Here is a 24,516-nt window from a genome sequence, read left to right as displayed (position 1 = left end):
CACTCCTCCCCTAAAGTACGTGAGTGAACCTGATGGGTTTTATGATTATCAATGATCACCAACCTGAGAATAGTTTTATTGTTCAAATTTATTAATTGAATGTAAATTCAGCAAGCTGCTAAGGTGGGATGTGGGATTTGAATATGGGCCCCTAGATTACTAGCCGAGTGACATTATCTCTATGCTTTCACCTCCCATGATGGTTTTTGCCTTCCCCAGCTGGGTTATATAATGGGCGTTGAGAAAAAGGCTTGTGTGGTGCATTAATGCTGGCAGTGATTAGTTGGACTGAATGGCCTGTTTCAAACCTGAAAGACTCTGTGTAAACCTGTGTAATCCAATAGGAGTTCTGTTTTAGCAAGGTTTACTGGACAGGAAATGAGAATTGGAACACTGATTTTTTTTTCTCTGCTTTTACCTTGTAGTCTTTGAGCCAATGAAAGTATCTGTGTTGCCTACTGCCATTTCAGATGCGATGACCTAATGCAGTTCAGATTAGTGTTCAAACCTGGGATTTCCCTAGTCTATATTCACCATTACCATACCAGGTCAGCAATGTGTTTACCCACTGAAACTTTTAGGGCATTCTAATTTTTAGTTTGGTTTTATTTAAAGTGGAAATTAGTTTCAAATTATCCCTTTCTGCAATTATCCCTTTCTGCGTCTACCCCAACTATTTGGCTCACAGTTGGTGGTCATGCATTCACTTAGGCCCTAATTCTAGAATGCCCTTCCTGAGCTTCTTTGTCATTCTAACTCTCTTCATTGCTTTAAAATGTTTTTTAAAACCTGCTAACCTAGCATTTCATCCACTGTTCTGATTTCTCCTTCATTAGTGTTGTCAGTTTTTGTTTCAATAGCCTGCTCCTTTTCAGGACCCTAATTAAACTTGGAATAGTTTGCTATGTTTTAGGTGCTGTGAAGGTGCATTTTGTGGTTGTTTGCTGGAGTGAATTTATTATATTACTACATGTTTAGGAATGGAACTTGGCTAGCCAGCAGTTTTGTGGGAATAGTTGGAGGAGCAGAAAATACAATGTGGTGATATCAAGGGGCAGATGGGGACAAATGAGAAATGAGAATTAAGGTCAGAAGCGAGTGTACACTGAGCAAGATTTGGTTTCAGTTGGAGAAATTTAAGGTAATCCATATTATCCACTTTGCTTTGTGTCTCGGGAGCTTGGACAATAAGATCTGTGGAAGAAATATAGAGGCCTGTATAAGGTGAACCAAGATAAAATGTTAAAAGTTTTATATACAGTACAGACCTCAAGACAAAAGAGGAGCTACTTAAAATTGCAAGAGAAGAATGTCAAGAAGTGACATCCAGAAAAGAAAACGTCATTATTTTATTCAGAGCTAAAAAGCTACAGCTATCTCTTCTAGGAAGTGTAAAGTGTAGGACAGCAGAAGGATGGGCATTGATATCAGTGTCGTTGAATGACAGATGTGATAGAGTTGTCACAGATCAGCTACAGTGGATGTGTCAGAATGACCTAAGCAGTTGAGTATGTTGTCCTGTGACAGCAGATCTCCTGTATGGAGTAACTACAAACAGCAGGTTGGGAGAAGTGGTGGATTCAGCTGAGTGGGTGATCTCTATGTTGATGGTTAAAAAAAAAATCTATCACACTTGCTGGAGGTGAGGGTGAAAGTGACATTGGAAGGTATTCAGGGGTCATTCTTCTGTAGTTTATACGATTTAACATGCTCTTTTTCTCTTGGATGACCTCAGAATGTGTGCCATTTTGGTTGGAGAGAGTTTGATCATTGAGCTACATCTGGCAATGGATGGTTAGGCCAAATGTGTCATGAATGCTTAAGTTACAGACTTAGAAAGTCATGATCGGAGTATAGTAGGGGTCAATAGGTATTAAAGGCCATGATTAATATACTGAACATAGGAATTAGCAGCGGGAGTAGACAATTCAACCCTTCGAGCCTGCTCTGCCATTTAACATTAAAATGGCTAATCTTCTCCTGGTCTCAACTCCACTTTCCTGTCTGCTCCCTATAGCCCTTTATCTGGCTTTTCATCAGAACCTATTCATTTCTTTCTTGAGTTTGTAGGTTGATTCTACCTCCACTACATTCTGGCACCGTGAGTTCCAGAGATTCACTACCCTCTGGGTAGTTCTTCTATAATGCAATGGTTGTGTTCTTGTGCAACCCTGCATGATAGAAAAATTGTGCTTTAGAAACAGCGCTTAAACTGTTGGCGATATAATAGCATTACAGTCAACACACATTTTAAAACTTTGTGTTTTAGAAACAGTGTTCCCAATTCATCAATTGCATGACAGTGAATTTCCGTTAATGAACCACATGTTACAGAAGAATGACCTGCAGTATTTTCTCCTTATTTCAGTTTGAACCTACCTCCTCTCACTCAATACCTATAACCTCTTGTTTGAGACTGTCCTAGAAGGGGGAACATCTGTTCATCATTCATCTTATCAGACCCCTTTGGTATTTTAGCTACCTAACTTAGATGTTCCCTTCATTCTTCTCAACTCCAGTGAGTATAAGCCCAAGTTATTCAACCGCTGTTCGTTTGATAGCCCTTTCATCTCTGGAATCAACCTGGTGAATTTCCTCTGAACTGCTTCCAGTGCCACTACATCTTTCCTCAAGTAAGGAGACCAAAACTGGTCCCAATATTCCAGGTGTGGTCTCACCAATGCCTTATATACTTATAAGAACACTTCTTTACTTTTTAAATCCAGTCCTTTTGCAATAAATGACAGAATTCTTTTGCCTGTCTTATTACATGCTGCACCTGTTTCTACACTGTCTGCAATTCATGCACAAAGATGTCCAGATGCACTGACACATTTTGAACTGTTTCCCTTTTAAATAATAATTTACCCTTTTGCTTTGGGAAAAAGTTGAGACAAGGATGTTTTTCAGCAAATTAAGAATTTCAAAAGTACTGTGGTCAATATCTCTGTTGTCAGTAATTTGAAAATTCAACCAAAAGTGAATGAAGCGGTTGGGGAGAACCTTTTATCAGAGCTGAACACTAAAAGGAGAACCTTTTATCAGAGCTGAACACTAAAAGGAGTGATCTTGAAAGAAGGCAGGAGATGTGAGTGACGGGGACTGCAAAGAGGAAGTTGGAGAAAATCTCGCTGTTAATCAAGAGCACAGGATAAGAGAGAGCGCCAGAGATGGCGTTATTCAAGTGTAGGAAGGTTTAGAGGGGATTGGAGGGTGGTGAATGCAGACTGAAAAGGTTAGACAGTGGTGATGGAGTTATTTTGCCAAGAGTGAATAGTTCTCAGTTTACAGGCTGATAGATGGAAGATTATCCAGGGAGAAATTCAGATGGAGTTTATATTTCGCATTCTCTTAATAGATGAAAATTGTAATTCTCAGCTTTCTGGAAGAAATGCTGCAGACCTCCAGATAAATAATTTTGAGTTTAGATTAGATTAGATTACATTACAGTGTGGAAACAGGCCCTTCGGCCCAACAAGTCCACACCGACCCGCCGAAGTGCAACCCACCCATACCCCTACATTTACCCCTTACCTAACACTACAGACAATTTAGCATGGCCAATTCACCTGACCTGCACATCTTTGGACTGTGGGGGGAAACTGGAGCACCTAGAGCTGTGGAACGACATCCACTGTTTGTTGTTTGGAGCTGAGGCCTACAAGATTAACTGACTGGAGCAGAACAGTTTTGTAGATTATGTCTCCTATTTCAGAAATGATGAAGGATACCCAGGCATGAGTAACAAGGCTTGTTTCCTCCTCATTATCCTTTTCCCCATCATCATGACCCATGGAGGAAACCCACGCAGACACGGGGAGAACGTGCAAACTCCACACAGTCAGTCGCCTGAGGCGGGAATTGAACCCGGGTCTCTGGCGCTGTGAGGCAGCAGTGCTAACCACTGTGCCACCGTGCCGCCCACATCTGTTGTATTTCCTCACCGCCAAGAAAGCCTGGTGAGGGGATCATAGCAATTTAGTGTGGTTAATTCAGCCTGTGGAGAATATTTCCTTAGGGTGTGTAGAATATCTTAAATAGCACTATTATTGTAATAATATAATGTGTAAATGGCATAATGCTGAGGACCTCCAACATTTAGATAAATTGTATGGTATTTTAGAACTTCTGTAGCTTGCACTTGGAGCACTAGGTTTCTTCATTGGTCTAGTGTAACAGATGGTACACCTTTTTTTCCAGATCACTGCGAAACTTACTTGATGGTGAGATGGAACATTCTGCAGCACTCAGGCAAGAAATTGACAACCAGAAAAAAAAACTGCAAGAGCAAGATGAACGACATGCTGCCAAAGTTCAGGCATTGGCAAGGTAGGAGGGGTGAACTAGCCTGGGGACAGTACTTGTGGAAAGGGAAGATGGACTTTGGGCATCATTCTATGAAGGGTAAAGTGTCAGATGCCAAAGTTTCTTCTGAGATTGTGGTTACTTTTTCGGTTTTTGGCACACATGTGTAATCTTATTAAATGTAGAAGGTGGGAAAGAACAAGTGTTGCCTCATAGCAAATTTACTAATGAATTAAAATACTTGAGTTAAAAGAATTCGACAATCTACAAAATGTAGACAAGCCCCCTTGTGTGCTTCTGTTCATCGTATTCGTTGTTGTCATGTTCTTGAGAGAGAAAACACATGTCAACTTCACATGTGATAAACTGCACTGGTTACGCATTTACTGTTGTCATTCATAATTGAGCTAAAAACATTTGGTAACGTTCAGAAATTAAATCAAGATATTCTTGCAAACTTGGATACAGTGAGGCCTGGCCATTAATAAGCACAGGTTGTCAAGATTCAAATGAGAAAGTTTCTAGAAATTTTTGCTCCAATGTATGCATATTTTCTATTAGTTAGCTTCCCAACTTCATCTTGATTGACAAGTTTGCAGTTGGGCAGGGATGTCTTTGGAGCAGAGCACAGTAGGTTCTGACCTATGACCCTGTGGATGGTGGAGGATTGGTGGAGGTTTGGGAATGGTTTTGGTTCTCAGGGGAAGTAACTTCTCCTCCTGGCTCACAAGCAATTCTGTAAAGACCCTGAGCTCTCCCCTGACTTTATCAATATCAGATTCACAATTTCTTAGCCTAGGGTTAACATTGAATATCAGAGCTTCTATCTCCAGGTGTAAGCTTTGACTATTTTTCCTGAACTGACGACATTAGGTGATTAGTTCATCTTTAATTACATTTTTGAAATTCAAACAATATTGCATCAAGATAAAATAAATTCTACATCCCACTCCCTGCTCTTGAAATTTATAGAACACAAAACAAAACACTCAACGTGTATGATAGTGAAGTGTTTGAAATTTGGCTTTCAAGTACTTTTCAAAAAGCATAACTAAAAACTACTAGAAGCTGGGTAAAATATATTATCATTTTTTCTGGGCTTGTACTGATGCATCCTGGAAAATTAGATGTACTGCACGTCTCGAATATATAATTCAAATTTATCTTAGTGTCAGAGTTGGGAAATGATAACTTTAAATTCAGGCGTTTGGCAGAAGCTGAGGTCTTTACATAAAATCTGTAAATCAGGATATGAAAGGTACAGAAGATTGTTTAATTAAAATAGAAATTTGTTTTGATTCAGTTTGTTCTAGTTGTTAGTTTGAGTTCAGTTCAGTTTTTTCAACCATTTCAGTTTCTGAGAACAAAGTGATTTTTACAATCCATTTAGAGGCTAATAACTTAAAAAAGAAATGTGCACGTTCAGCTGAATGCTGAGTGAATGACGCAAGATTTCATCTTTGAACACATTTACTGGAACAAACAATGAGAAGGCATTATATAGGCACTATTTTTGTAGGTAACTTACACTTTAAACTATGGAACTAAGCTCCCATCATAACTCAGAAAACCTAGCCACAGGCATACATGATATGGTCCTTTAATTAAAGTTTCATTCTTCCCATACCAGGCCAAACTGACTCTTAGTTCCCAAGGGTTTCCTTCAAGTCTTTTCCTTCCTGAGTCTGGTAACTATTAGCAATGACTTTCATTCAGAATTTTTTGGTAGTTCTCTCTACAACTGAAGCTAGGCAAATCTTCTAGCCTGGTTTTAACTCCGTATGAATTTGGGCTTGTCAATCAAAGTATACGTTTCCACCCACATTACTGCACGATGGACATCAGAAATCTTTGTCTTCTAGTTGCTTTCTCTCTTCTGAACCATGACAGGCTAACTTATTACTCGCACCATTATTCTGGTAACATGAAATCACAGTGCCTTCCTCTGTATCCTGTCCATCTCAAAGTCTTTCATAGGGTCCATGTGATTTGCACTGTATCTAGGTAAAGATGCTGATTAGCAATCCTTGAGAGCCCAACTCTCTTGTCACCTTGGAACTTAATGGACAATTTAAGGCAGAAATATTTAGAACCGAACATTCTAGGTATTTTCCTGTGACTTTGGAGACTCAGAATCTGTGCACTGTTAGCATACAAGCTGCAACATTATCTTTAAGCATAAACACCTTACGCCTTCTTTCCAGGAACACAGTTTGAGTCCCTGTTAATGTCTAACAATCTAACTATGCTGGTTTGCGGTCAGGCAGAGATCACAACAGGTCATATGACCCCTGCATTTTACCTAAAGGACACAATATTATAAGATCATCTCATGTTTGTAACAGGTCATTGAAAAACCTTTCAGTAAGTATTTTGAAAATATTGTGGACACGAGCTGGCCAGATTCTGAACCTAGAATTTAATTTCATATAAACATTCCTCATTATTGGAAAGTTTTGTCACACAGTTTGTGAACACAGAAAGCCATAGTACAGACAGGACACATACTAATGAAAGATTTGACTGCACATAAAAATTCTTTTATTTAACAGTTGAACAACATGGTTTTTTTTGTCTCGATTGCAAAATAACCACAATCTGTGAATCTTTCAGCTGCTTAACTAATGCAATTAGTAGTTTTAAAATGTAGGATTTTCAAATTTGGGGGAAAGTGTTATTCTGCAGAGCTGTTAATTAGTGCTACTAATTTTGTCATGATTTCTATTAACACCAGAGGAAAGTGTCCTTAAAAAAAACATTAGTCAAAATAAAAAAAACTAGTAGATATTGCACAGTTGGTGAAACTGCTGCTGTGATCTTTGTAAAATAACAGTTTCTCAGTAATGTAATGCTGTCAACGATTGACAGGATTTTTAAATGCACAGTTATACGCACTGTTTAAATAATTTTATGCATATATGTGTGTCTATAAAATACATATCATTGAAATTTGTATTAGGGAAAGCATTGATGCAATCATCTTACAAAATGTAATTATTACCCTGATGTATCTCTCATGGAAAAAGATCTATTCCATTAGTTGCAGTTTGCGTATAAGATATGTGCTGGTGTTTTACATAGATGTATTTGTTAGCGATATGTCTGCAATGTTATCGATGATGAATAATGTGTGGTGAACCACTCAGGTTTTTTGAGAGATAGAGACTGCATGAGTCCTATGTTAATGTAATCTTGTTTAAAGAACTTTGTAAGAAGCAAAAATACTTTGTGCTGTAAAACATTTCTGTTTCTTTGTTTCTGCCTAATGTCTTTAAAACCTTGTAAACGTTTTACTTAACTACAGCCTCAAAATGGTTGTAGCTGATTTGGAAAAATTGTTTTAGTATTGACAACACCTGGGAGACTTCAGCTTTATTTCATACAGTTATTTCTGCTACTTTCACTTCCAAAGGTGCTAGCACCATTAAAGTAACGAAAACAATGAAATGTTACAAATGCCATGTTATTTGGTAAACTTTTGAAATGCATGAGATACCTAGAATCAGTTGAATTGTTTGGAAATGTAAACTAATGTTATTTTACTTATTGTAATACTTGCTGCCAATGGTTCAGGAAGTTAGTTGAGCAACTATGTCAGTCATACAAATTAAATATTTGGATCTTTTGTCTCTGTTTAGTTACTTAAGTCACAGCTGTGACTGTGGTAAGCTACACTTAGTCGTGTTCCTTACAAGTAGAAAGGCAAAAAGGCCACATTTTCCATTCCTGATAGGTAAGCAATGGTACTCTAATGGAAGTATGAGAGTGTGTGAATATCAGATGAGAATAGTCTGGATTTGACTCTGTTCCCATCTTGTGGCCAAATAGCTTGCTGGTGTATAATGTTCTGGCTTATATATAAGAAAGGGCTGGACTGAAACTGCATCATCAGCAGGGAATCAATGCTTTGGAAAATTGAAAACAAATTACTAAACTAAAACCAAAATTTTGCTAACTTTGCACAGCTGAATCTACAAAGTCAGTCATGGTGAATAATATTTTATGCAAAATTTTACAATTTACCAAGTTCACACTCTCATACTTCCATTAGAGTACCATTGGTTACCTATCAGGAATGGAAAATGTGGCCTTTTTGCCTTTCTACCTGTCAGGAACACGGCTAGGTGTAGCTTACCACAGTCACAGCTGTGACTTAAGTCAGTTTACCTTTTTCATCCATTTCTTCTTGCAAAGTTAGCAGTTGCTTGCTTCAGGTCCACCCTTCTTTGGTTACTGGCATGATCTTTTGGGTGGACATCTGCTTCATGTAGAAATATTTCATTTTCTCTGGCTATTAGTATTTTTTTCATCATCAGTTGTGTTGGAGTGCATGACTGTCTCTGTTGATATCTGTCTTTTCTTTGCTGTCATCTGTGAATGTGTAAAATTTCAAATACTGGATGTAAGTTTGCTCGCTGAGCTGGAAGGTTGATTTTCAGAAGTTTCATCATACTAGGTGATATCATCAGTGAGCCTCTGGTGAAACACTGGTGGTATGGCCTGCTTTCTATTTATATATTTTGGTTTAGGTTTCCTTGAAGGACATTGGTAATGTGATTCCCTGTGGTGATGTCAGTTCCTGTTCTTTTTCTCAGAGGGTGGTAACTGAGATCCAAGTCAATGTGTTTGTTGATAGAGTTCTGGTTAGAGTGCCATGCTTCTAGGAATTCTTGTGCATGTCTCTGTTTGGCTTGTCCAAGGATGGATGCATTGTCCCAGTTGAAGTGATTTCCTTCCTCACCTGTATGTAAAGGTACTAGTGAGAGTGGGTTATGTCTTTTTGTGGCTCGTTGATGTTCATGTATCCTGGTGGCTAGTTTTCTGCCTGTTTGACCTATTTTGTTGTCCAGTGCACCTAGTATGGTGACGAAATGTCTGAAAATGAACCTTCCAGCTCAGCGAGCAAACTTATATCCAGAACTTCAACCTGAGCAACAAATCTTCTCAAAACTCACTAATTTCAAATACTCTTGTTTAGATGCAGAAATTATAATAATGAAATTTTTATGAAACAGCTTTCAATAACTATAAGTCTACATTGATGTATTGACTGTTATTTGTCCTATATTAGAATTTTAATGTTGGATAGATCACCCATATAAATAGATTATGTCTGATAAAATCTTAACAAGATGAGTGACTATCAAATTTATTTCTCAGATTTGGTCTTGAAATTGTTAAATATGAATACCATCGTATACCATTAACATAGCATGACTGATAAAATCTGTATACACAGTGTTCAAGACTGTCATTCAAAAACTGACAAACATGACATTCTGATGAACTATTGCATTTATTTGACATTATGAAATGGTTCAGAAATGAAGATCAAATTGATTTTCTACTTCACTGTCACCTTTTCCAACATATCTGACCTCATTGTTATACTAACTGATAATTGGAGTAAGCTGTTTTTAAGGAAAATGAGAGACCTGGTTATTGTTGGTTTGTTTTAATTTTAATGTTGGGAAGGAGAGGGTGAGGCTTGCAGATGCTGGAGATCAGAGTCGAGAGTGTGTTGATGGAATGACACAGCAGGTCAGGCAATATCCAAGGAGCAGGAGAATTGATGTTTCGGGCATATGCCCATCATCAGGAATGAGGCTAGTGGGTTTGGGCTGAGAGATAAATGGGAGGGGATGGGGTTGGGGGTAAGGTAGCTGAGAAAGCGATAGGTGGATGACGGTGGGGGAGAAGGTGATAGGTCAGAGCTCAGAGTGATGGACAGGTCCAGAGGGCGGAGCCTATTTGGAGGCTTGGCACTGGGATAATGTCAGGGGTGAGGAAATGAGGAAGCTGTTGAAATCCACATTTATCCTGTGTGGTTGCAGGGTCCCAAGGTGGAATATGAGGCGTTCTTCCTCCTGTTGTCAGGTGGTAACGGTTTGGTGGTGAAGGACACCTAGGACCTGCATGTCCTTGACGGAGTGGGAGGGGGAGTTGAAGTGTTCAACCATGTGACGATGGGATTGGTGGGTGTGGGTGACCCAGAGGTGTTCTCTGAAACAGTCGTGAGGAGGGAAGGGGTTGGGGTACAAAAAGACATTTGGTATTATTTTGGACTGCCTGGCTTATCAGAATACAATGGATGGTGGAAGTTGTTTTAATGGTACTATTTAAGCTAAGATTTTTCTAAGCACCAGAAAATGTAGTCTTAGCATGCATTTGTTTCTTAGACTGTGTAGGTCATGAGACACTGTGATGGTTATGCATGCCTGCTCAATTTATCATGAGTGAGGAAGCAGAGAGTGTGCTGTCATGCTTTGAAAGGTGTAATGGTTTGCTTGATTGGATTGCTTACTTTGCTCATGTTAATTGGATGATAATATGACACACAATGAAGAATACTTAGTTTAATAGCTGACATGAATTCACTTTAAAAATGTTTCATATGATCATTAAAGAAATAAGTAGATCTAGAGAAGGTGAGAAAGTTGGAGGCAAAGCAATTTAGAGGACTTAAGGGAACAAGGAAGATCAGAGTTTTAAATCAGGTTTTAGGAGATTGAGATATGGAAAGTCTGCGGAAGGATTTGGTAATGGATGTGTGTAACTTGGTATGGGAAGCAAACGTAAGAAATAAGAGCAGGAATCAGCCATTCAGACTGTCTGTCCGTTCAGTAAAAACACAGATGATCGCTGTAATACTCAACACCTTTTTCATACCAGCTTAGCATTAACATCAACTCTTTAAATACCTTTGATGTTCTAACCTCCATAACTTTCCAAGGATTGAGAATTTCAATTATTTTCTGCCCTCTGAGAGAAGAAAATCCTTTGCATTGTACTTTTAAGTTAGTGTCCCCTTATTCTATAATTCTGTTGTCTAGTTCAACATTCTCCCACTGGTAAGAACATTTTATTCACTAGAGAAAATTTCTGCTCAACATCTATCCTGCCAACCACCACACAGAATCTTGTATGTTTCAATGAGATCAGTCCTCATTCTTGTAAACTACAATGACTAAAAGCCTAACTTGTTTAGCTGTTTTTGATATATCAATCCCTGGAATTAGTTTAGTGAATCTTTTTGAACTGCCTCTAATGCTAGTATATGATTTTTAAAAGTATGGGTACCAAAATTGTCCACTATGGTCCTCAAAACACCTTGCAGTTGTAACAAGCTTCCTGTTTTTGAACTTGAATTCCCTAACGATCAAGGCCAAAATTCCAATTACCTTCTTAATTACTTGCTGCATCTACATGCTAACTCTTGTATTTCATGCACAAGAACCTGCTGCACCTTTTTCATGTCTCCCTCCATACAAATAATCATCTGCCCTTTGTTTCTTCATAGCAAAGTGCATGATTGTACACTTTCCTACATTAAACTCCATCCTCCAGATGTTTGCTAACTCACTGAATTTAGCTATATCTCCTGACAGATTCTTTATGTCCTCAGCAGGACATGTCCTCCCACTTATTTTCCTATCATCAGCATCCTCCTCCAAATCATTAATATACACAGTCAATAATTGGGACTCTGAGACTGATGGTTGTGACACTCCACTGCAGTCGTAGTCATAGAGTCCTATAGCATGGAAACAGGCCCTTTGGCTCAAACTGATTCATGCTAACCGAAATGTCCATCAACACTCACCCCATTTCCCCGCACTTGGCCCATATCCTTCTAAATGTTTCCTATCCATGTATTGTCCAAATAAATATTGTTAATGTACCCATCTCAACTACTTCCGCTGGCAGTTCATTCCAAATGTGTACCAACTTCTATGTAAAAAAAAAGTTGCCCCTCAGGTTCCCAGTTATTCTTTCCCCTCTTAACTTAAACTGATGCCCTTCAGTCCTCGATTTCCCAACCATGGGAAAAAGGCTGAGTGCATTCACCCTATCCATGCCTCTCATGATCTTATGCACTTCTAAGAGATCCCACCTCACTTTCCTACGCTCTGAAGAAAAAAGACCTAGCTTGTTCAACCTCTCCCTGTAACCCCATCTCTTGAATCCTGGCAACCTCCTTGTAAATTGTTTCTGTACTCCTTCCAGTTTAATAATATCCTTCCTATAGCAAGGTGACCAAACCTGAACACAATACTACAATACTCCAAGCATAGCCTCGCCAATGTCCTGTACAACTGCAACATAACTTGCTGACTTCCTTATTCCATGCCCTGACTGATGAAGGCCAGTGTGTCAAAAGTCGCTGTTGCTACCCTGTCTACCTGTTTCTCCATTTTCAGAGAACATGCATCTGAACTGCAAGGTCCCTCTGTTCTACTACATTCCTTAAGGCCCTACCATGCACCACAAAACTCTTATCTTGATCTGACTTTCCAAAATGCAAGACTTCGCACTTATCTATATTAAACTCCATTTGACATTTCTTCCTCTTGATCAAGGTCCAGTTGCAATTTCTGATAAGCTTCCTCGCTGTCTCAATACCACCTATGTCATCTGCAAACTTACTAATCATGGCTTGTACATTCTCATCCAAATCTTTGATATAGATAACAAACAGCAATGGGTCTATCACTGACCCCTGAGGCACGCCATTAGTCACAGGCTTCCAGTCCTACAAGCATCCTTTTACCATTACCCTCTGTTTCCTACCATCAAGCCAATTGTGTGTCCAATTTGTCAGCACCCCCCTGGATTCCATGTGATCTAACCTTCCAGAGCAGCCATGTGGAACCTTACTAAATGATTCACATTACTGAGACTTAGTGAACCCACCTTGTTCAAATACATTCTAGGTTGCTGAAAAGAACAAACTTCGAAATAGCAGTGATATTCAATCTTTCAACCCAAATTGAATACAAAAGTAGTCCTAGAGAACAGTGGCTTGCTCATAATCTACCACCAGTTGAGAGTTGGAAACCAGGGAATTACGGATGATCAGCCTAATTTCAGTAGTCAATAAATGAGTAGAAACCATTATCGGGAGCAAATCAACTTTTATTTGGACAGACATGGGTTAATCAAGAACATGGATTTTTAAAGGAACAATGTGTCTGACTAATTTAATGGAATTCTTTGATGTGGTAATGGAGAAGATAGTGCAGTCGATTTTATATGCATGAACTTTTGGAAGGCATTCGCCAAAGTGCCACTTGAGACTAGTTAAGAAGATGAAAACCTATGTAACTAAGGGCAAATGGTGGTTTGGATACACAATTAGCATAATGCCAGGCAACAGATTAGAGATTATAGATTTGAAGTCATTTATGAAAAGGTCTGAAAAGAGAGACGAGGATGAAATATTCCACCCAGAGTTGTGAAGATATGGAAAGTTCTGAAAAGGTGGTGGAAGATAATTCTGTTAATCATTTTAAAGAGAAGTCGGAAAAGAACTTTGGAATGAGAAACTTTCAGGATTATGGATAAGAAATGAGAGCGAAATGGGCTAAATGTCATCCTCCAGTTCTGCCAGTATCATTGATTCCATTAACAATCCTAGCTAGTTCCACCTATTAGCAAGGATATGTTGTGAACAGAAGCAATTCTGAAACAATATCATTAAATTGTCAGTTGCTTTTAGAAACTATTCTTAACCCTTCAATCCCTTTCCTCTTTCTAGATAGTTTTTATTTCAATTTGTTACCTTCTTTTCATATGATCCCTCTCAATTTTTTAATAATCTTTTGTATGGTACCTTTTTAAAGACTTTCTTAAAGCTTACTTATTTAACATCTGTTGTATTTCCTCCATAAGAATTTCATTTCTAACTAAAGCACGTTGGCTCAGTGGGGGCAGCACGTTGGCTCAGTGGTTAACACTGTTGCCTCACAGTGCCAGAGACCCAGGTTCAATTCCAGCCTCGGGCGATTGACTGTGTGGAGTTTGCACATTCTCCCAGTATCTGTGTGGGTTTCCTCCGGGTGCTCCGGTTTCCTCCCACAATCCAAAAGATGTGCAGGTTAGGTGAATTGGTCACGCTAAAATTGCCCATAGAGTTAGTCAGGGGGAATGGATCTTGGTGTGTTACTCTTCGGAGGGTTGGTGTGGACTTGTTGGGCCGAAGGGCCTGTTTCCACACTGCAGGGAATCTAATCTAAAGATTAAATTGTTTTTCCTGCTCAAAGTGTTATGCTAACTGGCCCATAAAAATTCATCCTGTATCTTTATTTGAAAGTGAATGAATTCACTGGGTCTTGCCTTGTGACACACCCAACCTACAGAACCATAAGAAATAATTTCTTAACGGCTTCAGCAATTTCTCCATAATTTTTTTGTGATTGTTTTTAATGTTTTATTTTGAACCTTAGAAATTTTGCTAAAGACTAAAATTTCATTAAGAATGCATTGAAAAAGAGAAGCTTACACAGGACATTCTGTGTTGTCTGTTACTTAACTGCACTTTCTATCAGCAAAGTTTATAATTTTTACAGTATATCTTTTTATTGGTGCATTTCTTTGTGTTGCCATGCTATCCAGTCATCACAGTGATCAGAGATTTATTTTTGGATAATGCTAATCTGACTTGTGACTAGCTTTTTTCCAATAAAAATTGTTAGTAAACTGAATTATCAGGAAATGTTTCTGTTTGGCATATTACTGGCTGATCCTATTGGATATAATGTCCTTTTGCTTGCAGGATCATACTTTGAATTCAATATATGCTGAAAAGCTAAGTTTTTTCTAATCCTCTGACTAGAAGGACCCTCTGTGAAATTCATTTGGACGATGCATACAATTAGTGGCTGATGTAAATGAACAGCATTGAATATTGCAATGTTACTCAGGAGGCGTACAGAGTGAGGTGTCTATATTTCATGAAAAATCAAACTGATGCCATCAGGATTGAGATTGACACATATCAGGCTGGAGTGGAAAGATTTACTGAGCACCTAGAACATAGTAGATGTGACCTGGCAGTGCTTGGATGGAGATGCTCTGTTCTGGAATGGAAAATCCTATTTTATTCTTTAATACTGACTGCTATTTTCATTTTTTTTCATTTCGAGGACTAGGTTTTAGTGTAGGGCATCTTAAACGTTTATTCCAACAGCATAAAGCTAGCTGTCTGTTCTCTTGAAAATGCCAGTGAAGAATAATTAAGTTTTAACTACTCATTATAACAGCAGACATTATCATATGATTTTATTTACATATTACTAACAAATGGACACGCTACACTATGCATCATCTGTGTACCTGACAAACTAAGTGTTTGATAGCTAGATAAGTGGCAAAATTGAACAGCTTTCTATTGCAGCATTCTACAACAATCAATACGGTCTTTGGATTCTTCAAATGACTGTCAGAACAAAAATACAGCACAGCTGTGCTTAAATGGTTTTTGAACTGCTTGAGTTGGAAGACAGAAGTTTGATGAAATAATGTGCCCTGAATAATTATGACTGTAATAGCAGAAAAGCTGTTCTGGCCTTAGAATGAATTGACTTAGTTTCAAAGCCTAGCCTTCAATGGTTAATGTACTTTTTCCTCATAAATGTAATGCATAATGTATTTGGGTTATTGTTGCTGTTTCTCAGGAAGACCGAATCCTGACCTTCATATCATGCAGTTAACAACTGTTATCTTTCTGGACAGAAGAACACTCAAGGGCTGAAGCTTTGCACATTGTTCTGTTGCAAACCCAATTGAATTCAATTATCTTTGACCTTATTTTGTGCTGTCACTATAATTTGTATTCGTATTTTTCATATAAAGCAGATCTACAACAGGATGCCAAGAGATTAGTGAGATCACAGGCCAGTGGAATATGGAATGACAAATCAGACTAATAATCCAAATTTTTTAAAACTCGCATGTAATAGAAGGTTCTGTAAATAACATTTAGCCTGACAGGAATTGAGCAAGAGTCTAATTGCGCTGCTCAATGTTTAAACGTCAGCTGGCTGTTTGACCATTAGGCAACCTCAAAGCAGAGCAGGATGATTACCACCAGAAGCTTTCAGATATGCACTTGCAGATGGCATTACCACTTAACAATTAAGGGCAGATGCCCCTATTCAGGGATGATTAGAGTTGTAGGGTTTGTTACCACTTGGGCTGGAGTAGAATGTTCTTTCTTCCAACTCCTTGTCATCAGCAACCACTTGCTAATGGGTGTGATTGTCCACCTCAGAAAGTCCTATTATTCCATGGGTCACAGCACAACTTGGAAAAATGTTTTTATCTTTATCAAGATGCCCAGTTAAGTATCTTTACTATTATCAGGTTTTAAACATCAAATCAATCGATCAGGTTTCTTAATAACACTATTGTGTATACATTATCAAAACAAAAATTAATCAAATATTGCATCTTGACTGAATAACAGACACAGTAAGTAATAATAAGTATAAACACTGATTGCATTAAGTATTCCCAAAATATAGATGCAAAAACATGCATGCACTGTTTAGGAGGGAAAGAGTAAGAAGCTCACAATTGCTGGCTGAGAAAACAGCAGATGCTGGAATCCAAGGTAGACAAGCAGGAGGCTGGGAGAACACAGCAAGCCAGGCAGCATCAGGAGGTGGAGAAGTTGATGTTTCATGTGTAACCTTTTTCAACACTGGGGTTGGGTGTAATGGGAGCTGCAGATAAAAGGGTAGGGAGTTTGCAGGCTGGCAAGGTGGGGATAGATGAAGACAGGTAGAAGGTAGGACCTGGTTGATAGATGGGAGGGATGAATCCAATAGGTGGCTGGGAGGAAAGGAATGGAAGGGAGGGGGAGGGGCTGGGGGAAGGAAGTCAGGGATGGGTAGGGAGGTTAGTTGAAATTGGAGAACTCAATGTTGAGTCCTCCGTTTGTTGGGTGCTCAGACAGAAGACGAGGTGTCATTCCTCCAGTTTGCGGTTTGGTTCAGTGTGGCAATGGAGGAGGCCAAGGAAATTAAAATGGGCAGTGACTGGGAGGTCCGGTCAGGTCCTGTGGGCCCAGCTGAGATGCTTAATGAAATGTTCCTTTAGTTTATGTTTGGTCTCCCCGATGTAGAGAAGACCACATCGGGAGCACCAGATACAATAAACTAAGTTGGAACCTTTGTCTCACCTGGAACGACTGTTCGGGGCCCTGGATGGAGGTGAGAGAGGTAGTGTGCTGGCAGGTTTTGCACCTTTTCCGGTTGCAGGGAAAGGTAACTAGGAGTTCGGGGCGGTTGGTGGGGAGAGTGGTGCTAACCAAGGACTGTCGAATGGAATGGTCCTTGCGGAAGACAGAGAGGGGAGGGGAGGGTAAAATGTTCTTGGTGGTGAAGTCTATTAGGAGTTGACAGGAGTGTTAAATGATGCTTTGGAGACTCTGTCTTTATTGCATTGGGGGAGTTTAGAGCAGTGGAGCCAGGAATGGAGGTGTTGCAGCAGAGGGCTGTGTAGATGACGGGGTGGGGGGGGGAGAGAATGTTGTTCGAAATAAGTGGACATCTAGGATGCTTGGGAATGGAATGTCTCCTTGTTCAAGGAGAAGCAGCAGGGGCAGAGAAATTGGGAGATCGGGTTGAAGTTCTTACAGGATACTGCCCCACCACCTCCATTCCCCATTCTGCTGCCCTAAATCGCCCACCCAATGCAGTAAAGACAGAACTCCTCCACCTTGTCCTCACCTACCACCCACCAGTCTCTGCATCCAATGTGTCATCCTTAAACACTTCAGCCAACTCTAACTAGATCCCATCACCAAGAACATCTTCCCCTCCCCACCTCTCTCTGCCTTCTGCAAGGACTGTTCCCTTCACCAGTCCTTGGTTAGTGCCACTCTCCCCACCAACCCCGCTGAACCCACAGGAACCCTCCCCTGCAATCAGAAAAGAAAACCTCCTGGCACACTACTCCCTCACCCCCATCCAGGGCGCCGATCAGTTCTTCCAGAGGAGACCAAGGTTTACCTACTTCTTTTCCAACCTAGTTTATTGTATCCGGTGCTCCCGAAGTGGTTTTCTCTACATTGGGGCGACCAAATGTCAACTTAGTGAACATTTCGCCAAGCATCTCAGTGGGCCCGCAGGGGCTGATTGGACCTCCCAGTCACCGCCCATTTTAATTCCCCTTCCCACTCACTTTCTGAAGTGACCATCCTTGGCCGCCTCCATTGCCACAACAAATTAAACCGCAAATTGGAGGAATGACCCCATATCTTCCGCCTGGGCAGCCGACAGCCTGGAGGACTCAATGTTGAGTTCTCCAATTTCAAATCACCTCCCTTCCCATCCTCTGACTCTTTTCCCCAGCACCCCCTCCCATTCCTCTCAGCCACCTATTGGATTCATCCCTCCCATTGACCAACCAGGTCATACCATCTACCTGTCTTCACCTATCCCCACCTCACCATCCTGTCCCACCCACTCCCAGCCCTGAAGAAGGGTTACACCTGAAAGATCGAATTCTCAACCTCCTGATTGCTGTGTTCACCCAGCCTCCTGCTTGTCTGCGCTGAAAAAAGCAAACACTTTAGCTAATGGGTTATTCTTGAAAGCAAAAGAATAAAGTATAGAACTTTCCAGACTTTATTGCTCTGAGGTTCTGTCTCGTGTGGTCAAGTCACCTGTCAGGAAGGTATGCTGATGGCATTCAGCTCTTTCTAACCTTTCCTGATTTGGACCCCTGAATTTTCTAGTTTGTCATTCCACTTTTCTAACATTCACTGGTGGGTGAGCACACATTTTGAGGGAGATGGAACCATTATATGTTGTCCCATATGTTCACTGTCCACTGCTATCATTCACAGTAATGGTCTTAAACTGAGTAAGAGGCTGTTGTGTTTGCCCAGAGATGAGTTTCCAGTCGGGTATCTGCACCTTTGTCAAAATAACTCCAACTTCCATTTCTGTAATAGCACTCACATTTGACCATGTCACAGTTATGTGTTGTTGAAACCCATGTGTGTCCCTTGTTATCTCAAGACTGGACTACCATGCAGTAATCCAAACCAGCATCTTCCAATCAGTCACCCTGTGTAATTTTATGCTCATCCAAAACTCTGCTGACCAAACATTAGCATGTTCTAATTCCATTCACTCATTATCCCTTCTCTGGTTTCTCCTCTGAAATACTTTAGTCTTAAATCTTCATCCTTTTTTTTAACCCCTCCCTATTTGTGCAGTCTCCTCTAGCTCTACAAGCCCTGAAAATCTTTACCTGCCTCCTGCTCATTCCTATTTTAATTGCTGTACCAGTGGCATTTCAGCTGTCTTGTCCATAAACTCTGGAATTGCGTCCAGAATCTCTCCCCCTCTGTACCTCTCTCTGCTGGAAGATCCAGCTTAAAATCTATTCTTCTGATGAAATATTTTGTCATTTTTCCTGATTTTTCTTTTCCTTCTGTGGCTCAATGTCAAAAATAATTTTATTGATACCTTGTTAAGCACCTTGGGATGATTTATTGTGTTAAATGCAGTGTGTAATATAATGTTATCATTATTGCATATTGCTGTTTTTGATGGCAGTCCCATTGAAGTCACATTCTAGATTTGTGACATTTGGAGTGCTAAAATGCCCTGGAGGCTGGTATCTGAAAGCAATACGTTGAGTTCTTTATTGTAAATGGGTTGTTAAATGCATGAGGTTCCCATGGTTTCCATATCTAGGGCACTTCAAAATTCATCAAGAATCGACTTTTGCTGTTCTGTGATTTCTGTACAGCCAATGAACAACATCACACTCTTGCTTTGGTTATGGTCAATTTATGGAAACTTCCTTCTTATGAAATAAATTATTAGCAGAAATAAGAGGAAAGCAAGTTGCATTTTCTGGCTATTATTTTCTGGCCCATATCACCATGAAACTGCCAAAGATAATACAGGCTGTAGTATTCTAGCCACTCATAATGTTGCAGGAAATTATGCCTTTGATCAGTAACAGTGCCTTTCTTGCAATGCCATAATTTCCTGGGGCTTTTGTACAAACCCTGAATCACTGAAAATTTGACTGGGTTCCAACCTCTTGTTCAAAAACACTGACAGTTGTGAGTTTCCTGGGTTCTTGCTTGAGTGGGAGCAGCAACGGAGGTAAGGCGAACCAGGAAGGCTACAGCTAAGGTAAGGGAGATTTTTAAAAATTACTTACCGGAAGGAAAGTAAGTGACCGTATATATTAGCAAGACGGCTAAACCCGAGGCACTACAAGTGTAGTGTCTCCCACCCGCCCTCCTCCTTTAACCAAGTTAATAAGGTATGGCTCATTTCTAAACTTCTTTTATTGAATATAAGTTTATTGCTTGATTTTATAGCAATTAAGCTTTCTTGTTTACTATTGTGTGGGCGTTCAGATAAGTCGGGTATGGATGCTAGGGCAATTGCTTGCTCCTCCTGCAGAATGTGGCAGGTGGGAGACATGACACACGTCTCCGCTGGCTACATCTGTGGGAAGTTCACCCAACTCCAGCTCCTTGAAAACTGTGTTAGGGAATTGGAGCTGGAGCTGGATGAACTACGGATCATTCGGGAGGCTGAGGGGGTAATTGAGAGGAGTTACCAGGAGTTGGTCACTCCTGAGGCTCAGGATAAGGATAGATGGTTACAGTTAGGGGGAGGAAAGGGCACAGACAGACAGTGCAGAGATCCCCTGTGGACATTCCCCTCAGCAATAAGTATATCGTTTTGGATATTGCTGGGGGGATGACCTACCAGAGGAAAGCCATAGTGGTCAGTTGTCTGGCACTGAGCCTGACACTGTGGCCCAGAAGGGAGGGGGGCAGAATAGAAAAGCGCTAGTGATAGGAGACTCGATTGTTAGGAAAATTGACAGGAGATTTTGTGGTCAGGATCGGGATTCCCGGAAGATTTGTTGCCTCCCTGGTGTCAGGGTCCGGGACGTCTCCAATTGGGTGTATAAGGTTCTGAAAGGGGAGGGCGAACAGCCAGAAATCGTGTTACATATTGGCACCAATGATATAGCCAGGAAAAGGATCGAGGATATAAAAAGTGATTTCAGGGAGTTAGGGTGGAAGCTGCAGAGCAGGACGAACAGAGTAGTGTTCTAGGATTTACTACCGGTGCCACGAGATAGCGAGGCAAGGAACAGAGACCGGGCACAGCTTAACACGTGGCTGCGCAGCTGGTGTAGGAGGGAGGGCTTCAGATATGTAGATAATTGGGATGCCTTCTGGGAAGGTGGGACCTGTACATGAAGGACGGGTTGCACCTGAACTGGAAAGGGACCAATGTCCTGGGTGGAAGGTTTGCTCGAGTTGTTCAGGAGGGTTTAAACTAGTATGGCGGGGGGTGAGAGGGTGGGAACCTGAGCTATATACCGGTGGTGAGAGTTGATGGAGATGAGGCAATAGCAAGAGGTAGCACAGCCAGTGGGAAGGAATTTCCTGGGAAAGAACCAAGGGAGCAGTTAAAGTGTGTTTGCTTTAATGCAAGGAGTATCAGGAATAAAAGTGATGAGCTTAGAGCATGGATCAGTACCTGGTGCTATGATGTTGTGGCCATAACAGAGACGTGGGTTTCTCAGGGTCAGGAATGGTTGCTGGATATTCCAAGGTTTAGAACATTTAAAAAGAATAGGGAGGGGGGAAAAAGAGGAGGGGGTGTAGCACTGCTAATCATAGAGAGTATCACAGCTACAGAAGCAACCATTGTCGAGGAAGGTCTGCCTACTGAGTCAGTATGGGTGGAAATTAGGAACAGTAAGGGAGCAGTCACCTCATTAGGGGTTTACTACAGGCCCCCAAATAGCAGCAGGGAGATTGAAGAAATCATAGGTCGGCAGATTTTGAAAAAGTGTGAATGTAGTAGGGTAGTTGTAATGGGTGACTTAACTTTCCCAATGTTGATTGGAGCCTCCTTTGAGCAGATGGTTTGGAAGGAGCTGTTTTTGTAAGGTGTGATCAGGAGGGTTTCCTAACTCAGTACATTGACAGGCCGACAAGAGGAGAGGCCATTTTGGATTTGGTGCTCGGCAATGAGCCGGGGCAGGTGTCAGATCTTGTGGTGGGAGAGCATTTTGGTGATAGTGACCACAACTGCCTCACATTCTACATAGCTATGGAGAAGGAGAGAAGCAGGCATAATGGGAGGATATTTAATTGGGGAAAAGGAAACTATGATACTATCAGACGTGAGTTGGGAAGCATGGACTGGGAGCAATTGTTCCATGGAATATTCCTGATGAAGGGTTTTTGCCCGAAACGTCGATTTTGAAGCTACTTGGATGCTGCCTGAACTGCTGTGCCCTTCCAGCACCACTAATCCAGAACTTGTGTATAGAGTCTGAGGAGGTAGGGGAAGCCCTAAATGAGTTTTTTCCTTCTGTCTTTACTAAAGAAAAGGACCTTGTAGTGAATGAAACCATTGAGGAGCAGGTAAGCATGTTGGAACAGATAGAGATTGAGGAAGCTGATGTGTTGAAAATTTTGACAAACATTAAGATTGACAAGTTGCCAGGTCCAGACCAGATTTGTCCTCGGCTGCTTTGGGAAGCAAGAAATGTGATTGCTTCGCTGCTTGCGAAGATCTTTGCATCATCGCTCTCCACCGGAGTCGTACCTGAGGACTGGAGGGAGGCAAATGTAATTCCTCTCTTCAAGAAATGAAATCGGGAAATCCCTGGCAATTACAGATCAGTCAGTCTCATGTCTGTCGTCCGCAAGGTGTTAAAAAGGATTCTGAGGGATAGGATTTATGACCATCTGGAAGAGCATGGCTTGATTAAAGGCAGTCAGCACGGCTTTGTGAGGGGCAGGTCATGCCTCACAAATCTTATTGAGTTCTTTGAGGATGTTACTAGACAAGTTGATGAGGGTCGAGTGGTGGATGTGGTGTATCTGGACTTCAGTAAGGCATTTGATAAGGTTCCCCATGGTAGGCTCGTTCAGAAGGTCAGGAGGAATGGGATACAGGGAAATTTAGCTGTCTGAATACAGAATTGGCTGGTCGACAAAAGACAGCGAGTAGTAGTGGAAGGAAAATATTCTACCTGGAAGTCAGTGGTGAGTGGTGTCCCACAGGGCTCTGTTCTTGGGCCTCTACTCTTTGTAACTTTTATTAATGACTTTGATGAGATTGAAGGAGGGGTTAGCAAGCTTGCAGACGACACAAAGGTTGGAGGTGTCATTGACAGTATAGAGGACTGTTGTAGGCTGCAGCGTGACATTGACAGGATGCAGAGATGGGCTGAGAGGCGGCAAATGCAGTTCAACCTGGATAAATGCGAATTGATGCATTTTGGAAGGTCGAACTTGAAAGTTGAGTACAGGATTAAAGACAGGGTTCTTGGTAGTGTGTAGGAACAGCAGGATCTCGGTGTGCAGGTACATAGATCCCTTAAAATTGCCACCCAAGTGGACAGGGTTGTTAAGAAAGCATATGGTGTTTTGGCTTTCATTAACAGGGGGATTGAGTTTAAGAGCCGTGAGATCTTGTTGCAGCTCTATGAAACTTTCGTTAGACCGCACTTGGAATACTGTGTCCAGTTCTGGTTGCCCTATTATAGGAAAGATGTGGATGCTTTGGAGAGGGTTCAGAGGAGGTTTACCAGGACGCCGCCTGGAATGGAGGACTTATCTTATGAAGAGAGGTTGACTGAGCTCGGACTTTTTTCATTGGAGAAAAGGAGGAGGAGAGGGGACATAATTGAGGTATACAAGATAATGAGGGGCATAGATAGAGTCGATAGCCAGAAACCTTTTCCCAAGGTAGAAATTGTTAACACGAGGGGTCATAGTTTTAAGCTGTTTGGCGGAATGTATAGAGGGGATGTCAGAGGTGGGTTCTTTACGCAGAGAGTTGAGAGAGCATGGAATGCGTTGCCAGCAGCAGTTGTGGAAGCGAGGTCATTGGGGATATTTAAGAGACTGCTGGACATGCATATGGTCATAGAAATTTGAGGGTTCGTACATTAGCTTTAACTCACATGAGGATCAGTGGTCGGCACAACATTGTGGGCTGAAGGGCCTGTTCTGTGCTGTACGTTCTATGTTCTAAACTCTGGTGGGTTCCTATGATTGCAAATGTTACATTAGGACATAGGAAGGACTGTCAACCTATTTGGCCTCTTCTTGCCTGTTTTAATGATTAAAAGAGATCAGTGAGACCTGTAGCTGATGTTAGTGAAAGGTAAGCATGCACAGCTTGTTGTTGATATTTTAGATTTTTAATCCAAAAAATGCAGAAACTGCATATTCATTGATAATGAGACTTTTTTTTGTAAGTATAAATCTCCACAGATTAAGCATAAATGAACTACGTATGACACATTGGTTACCTCAAAGTTTGATTAAATGGCAAGGTCATCTAATATGATCAAAACAGGGATGTTGTAATGTATGGATAAATCAAAAATATGTGAGTGAAATGCTAT

The 24,516-nt window shown here is 40.8% G+C and overlaps 1 protein-coding gene across 4 annotated transcripts in view; it reads left to right on the top strand.

Moving 5' to 3' along the window:
* The window catches only part of snx29 (sorting nexin 29), a 491,480-nt gene that overhangs the window by 130,658 nt on the left and 336,306 nt on the right, over positions 1-24,516 (top strand). For all 4 annotated transcript variants that reach the window (XM_072560128.1, XM_072560129.1, XM_072560127.1 and 1 more), the window contains one exon: positions 4,201-4,329. In XM_072560128.1, coding sequence (XP_072416229.1) covers positions 4,201-4,329 — 129 coding nt within the window. The remainder of the gene's footprint in view (positions 1-4,200; positions 4,330-24,516) is intronic.

This window comes from Chiloscyllium punctatum, chromosome 40 (assembly GCF_047496795.1).
Source record: "Chiloscyllium punctatum isolate Juve2018m chromosome 40, sChiPun1.3, whole genome shotgun sequence".
Classification (NCBI taxonomy): domain Eukaryota; kingdom Metazoa; phylum Chordata; class Chondrichthyes; order Orectolobiformes; family Hemiscylliidae; genus Chiloscyllium; species Chiloscyllium punctatum.
Note: the sequence above shows the minus strand (reverse complement) of the source record. Positions and strands in the feature narration are given on the sequence as shown.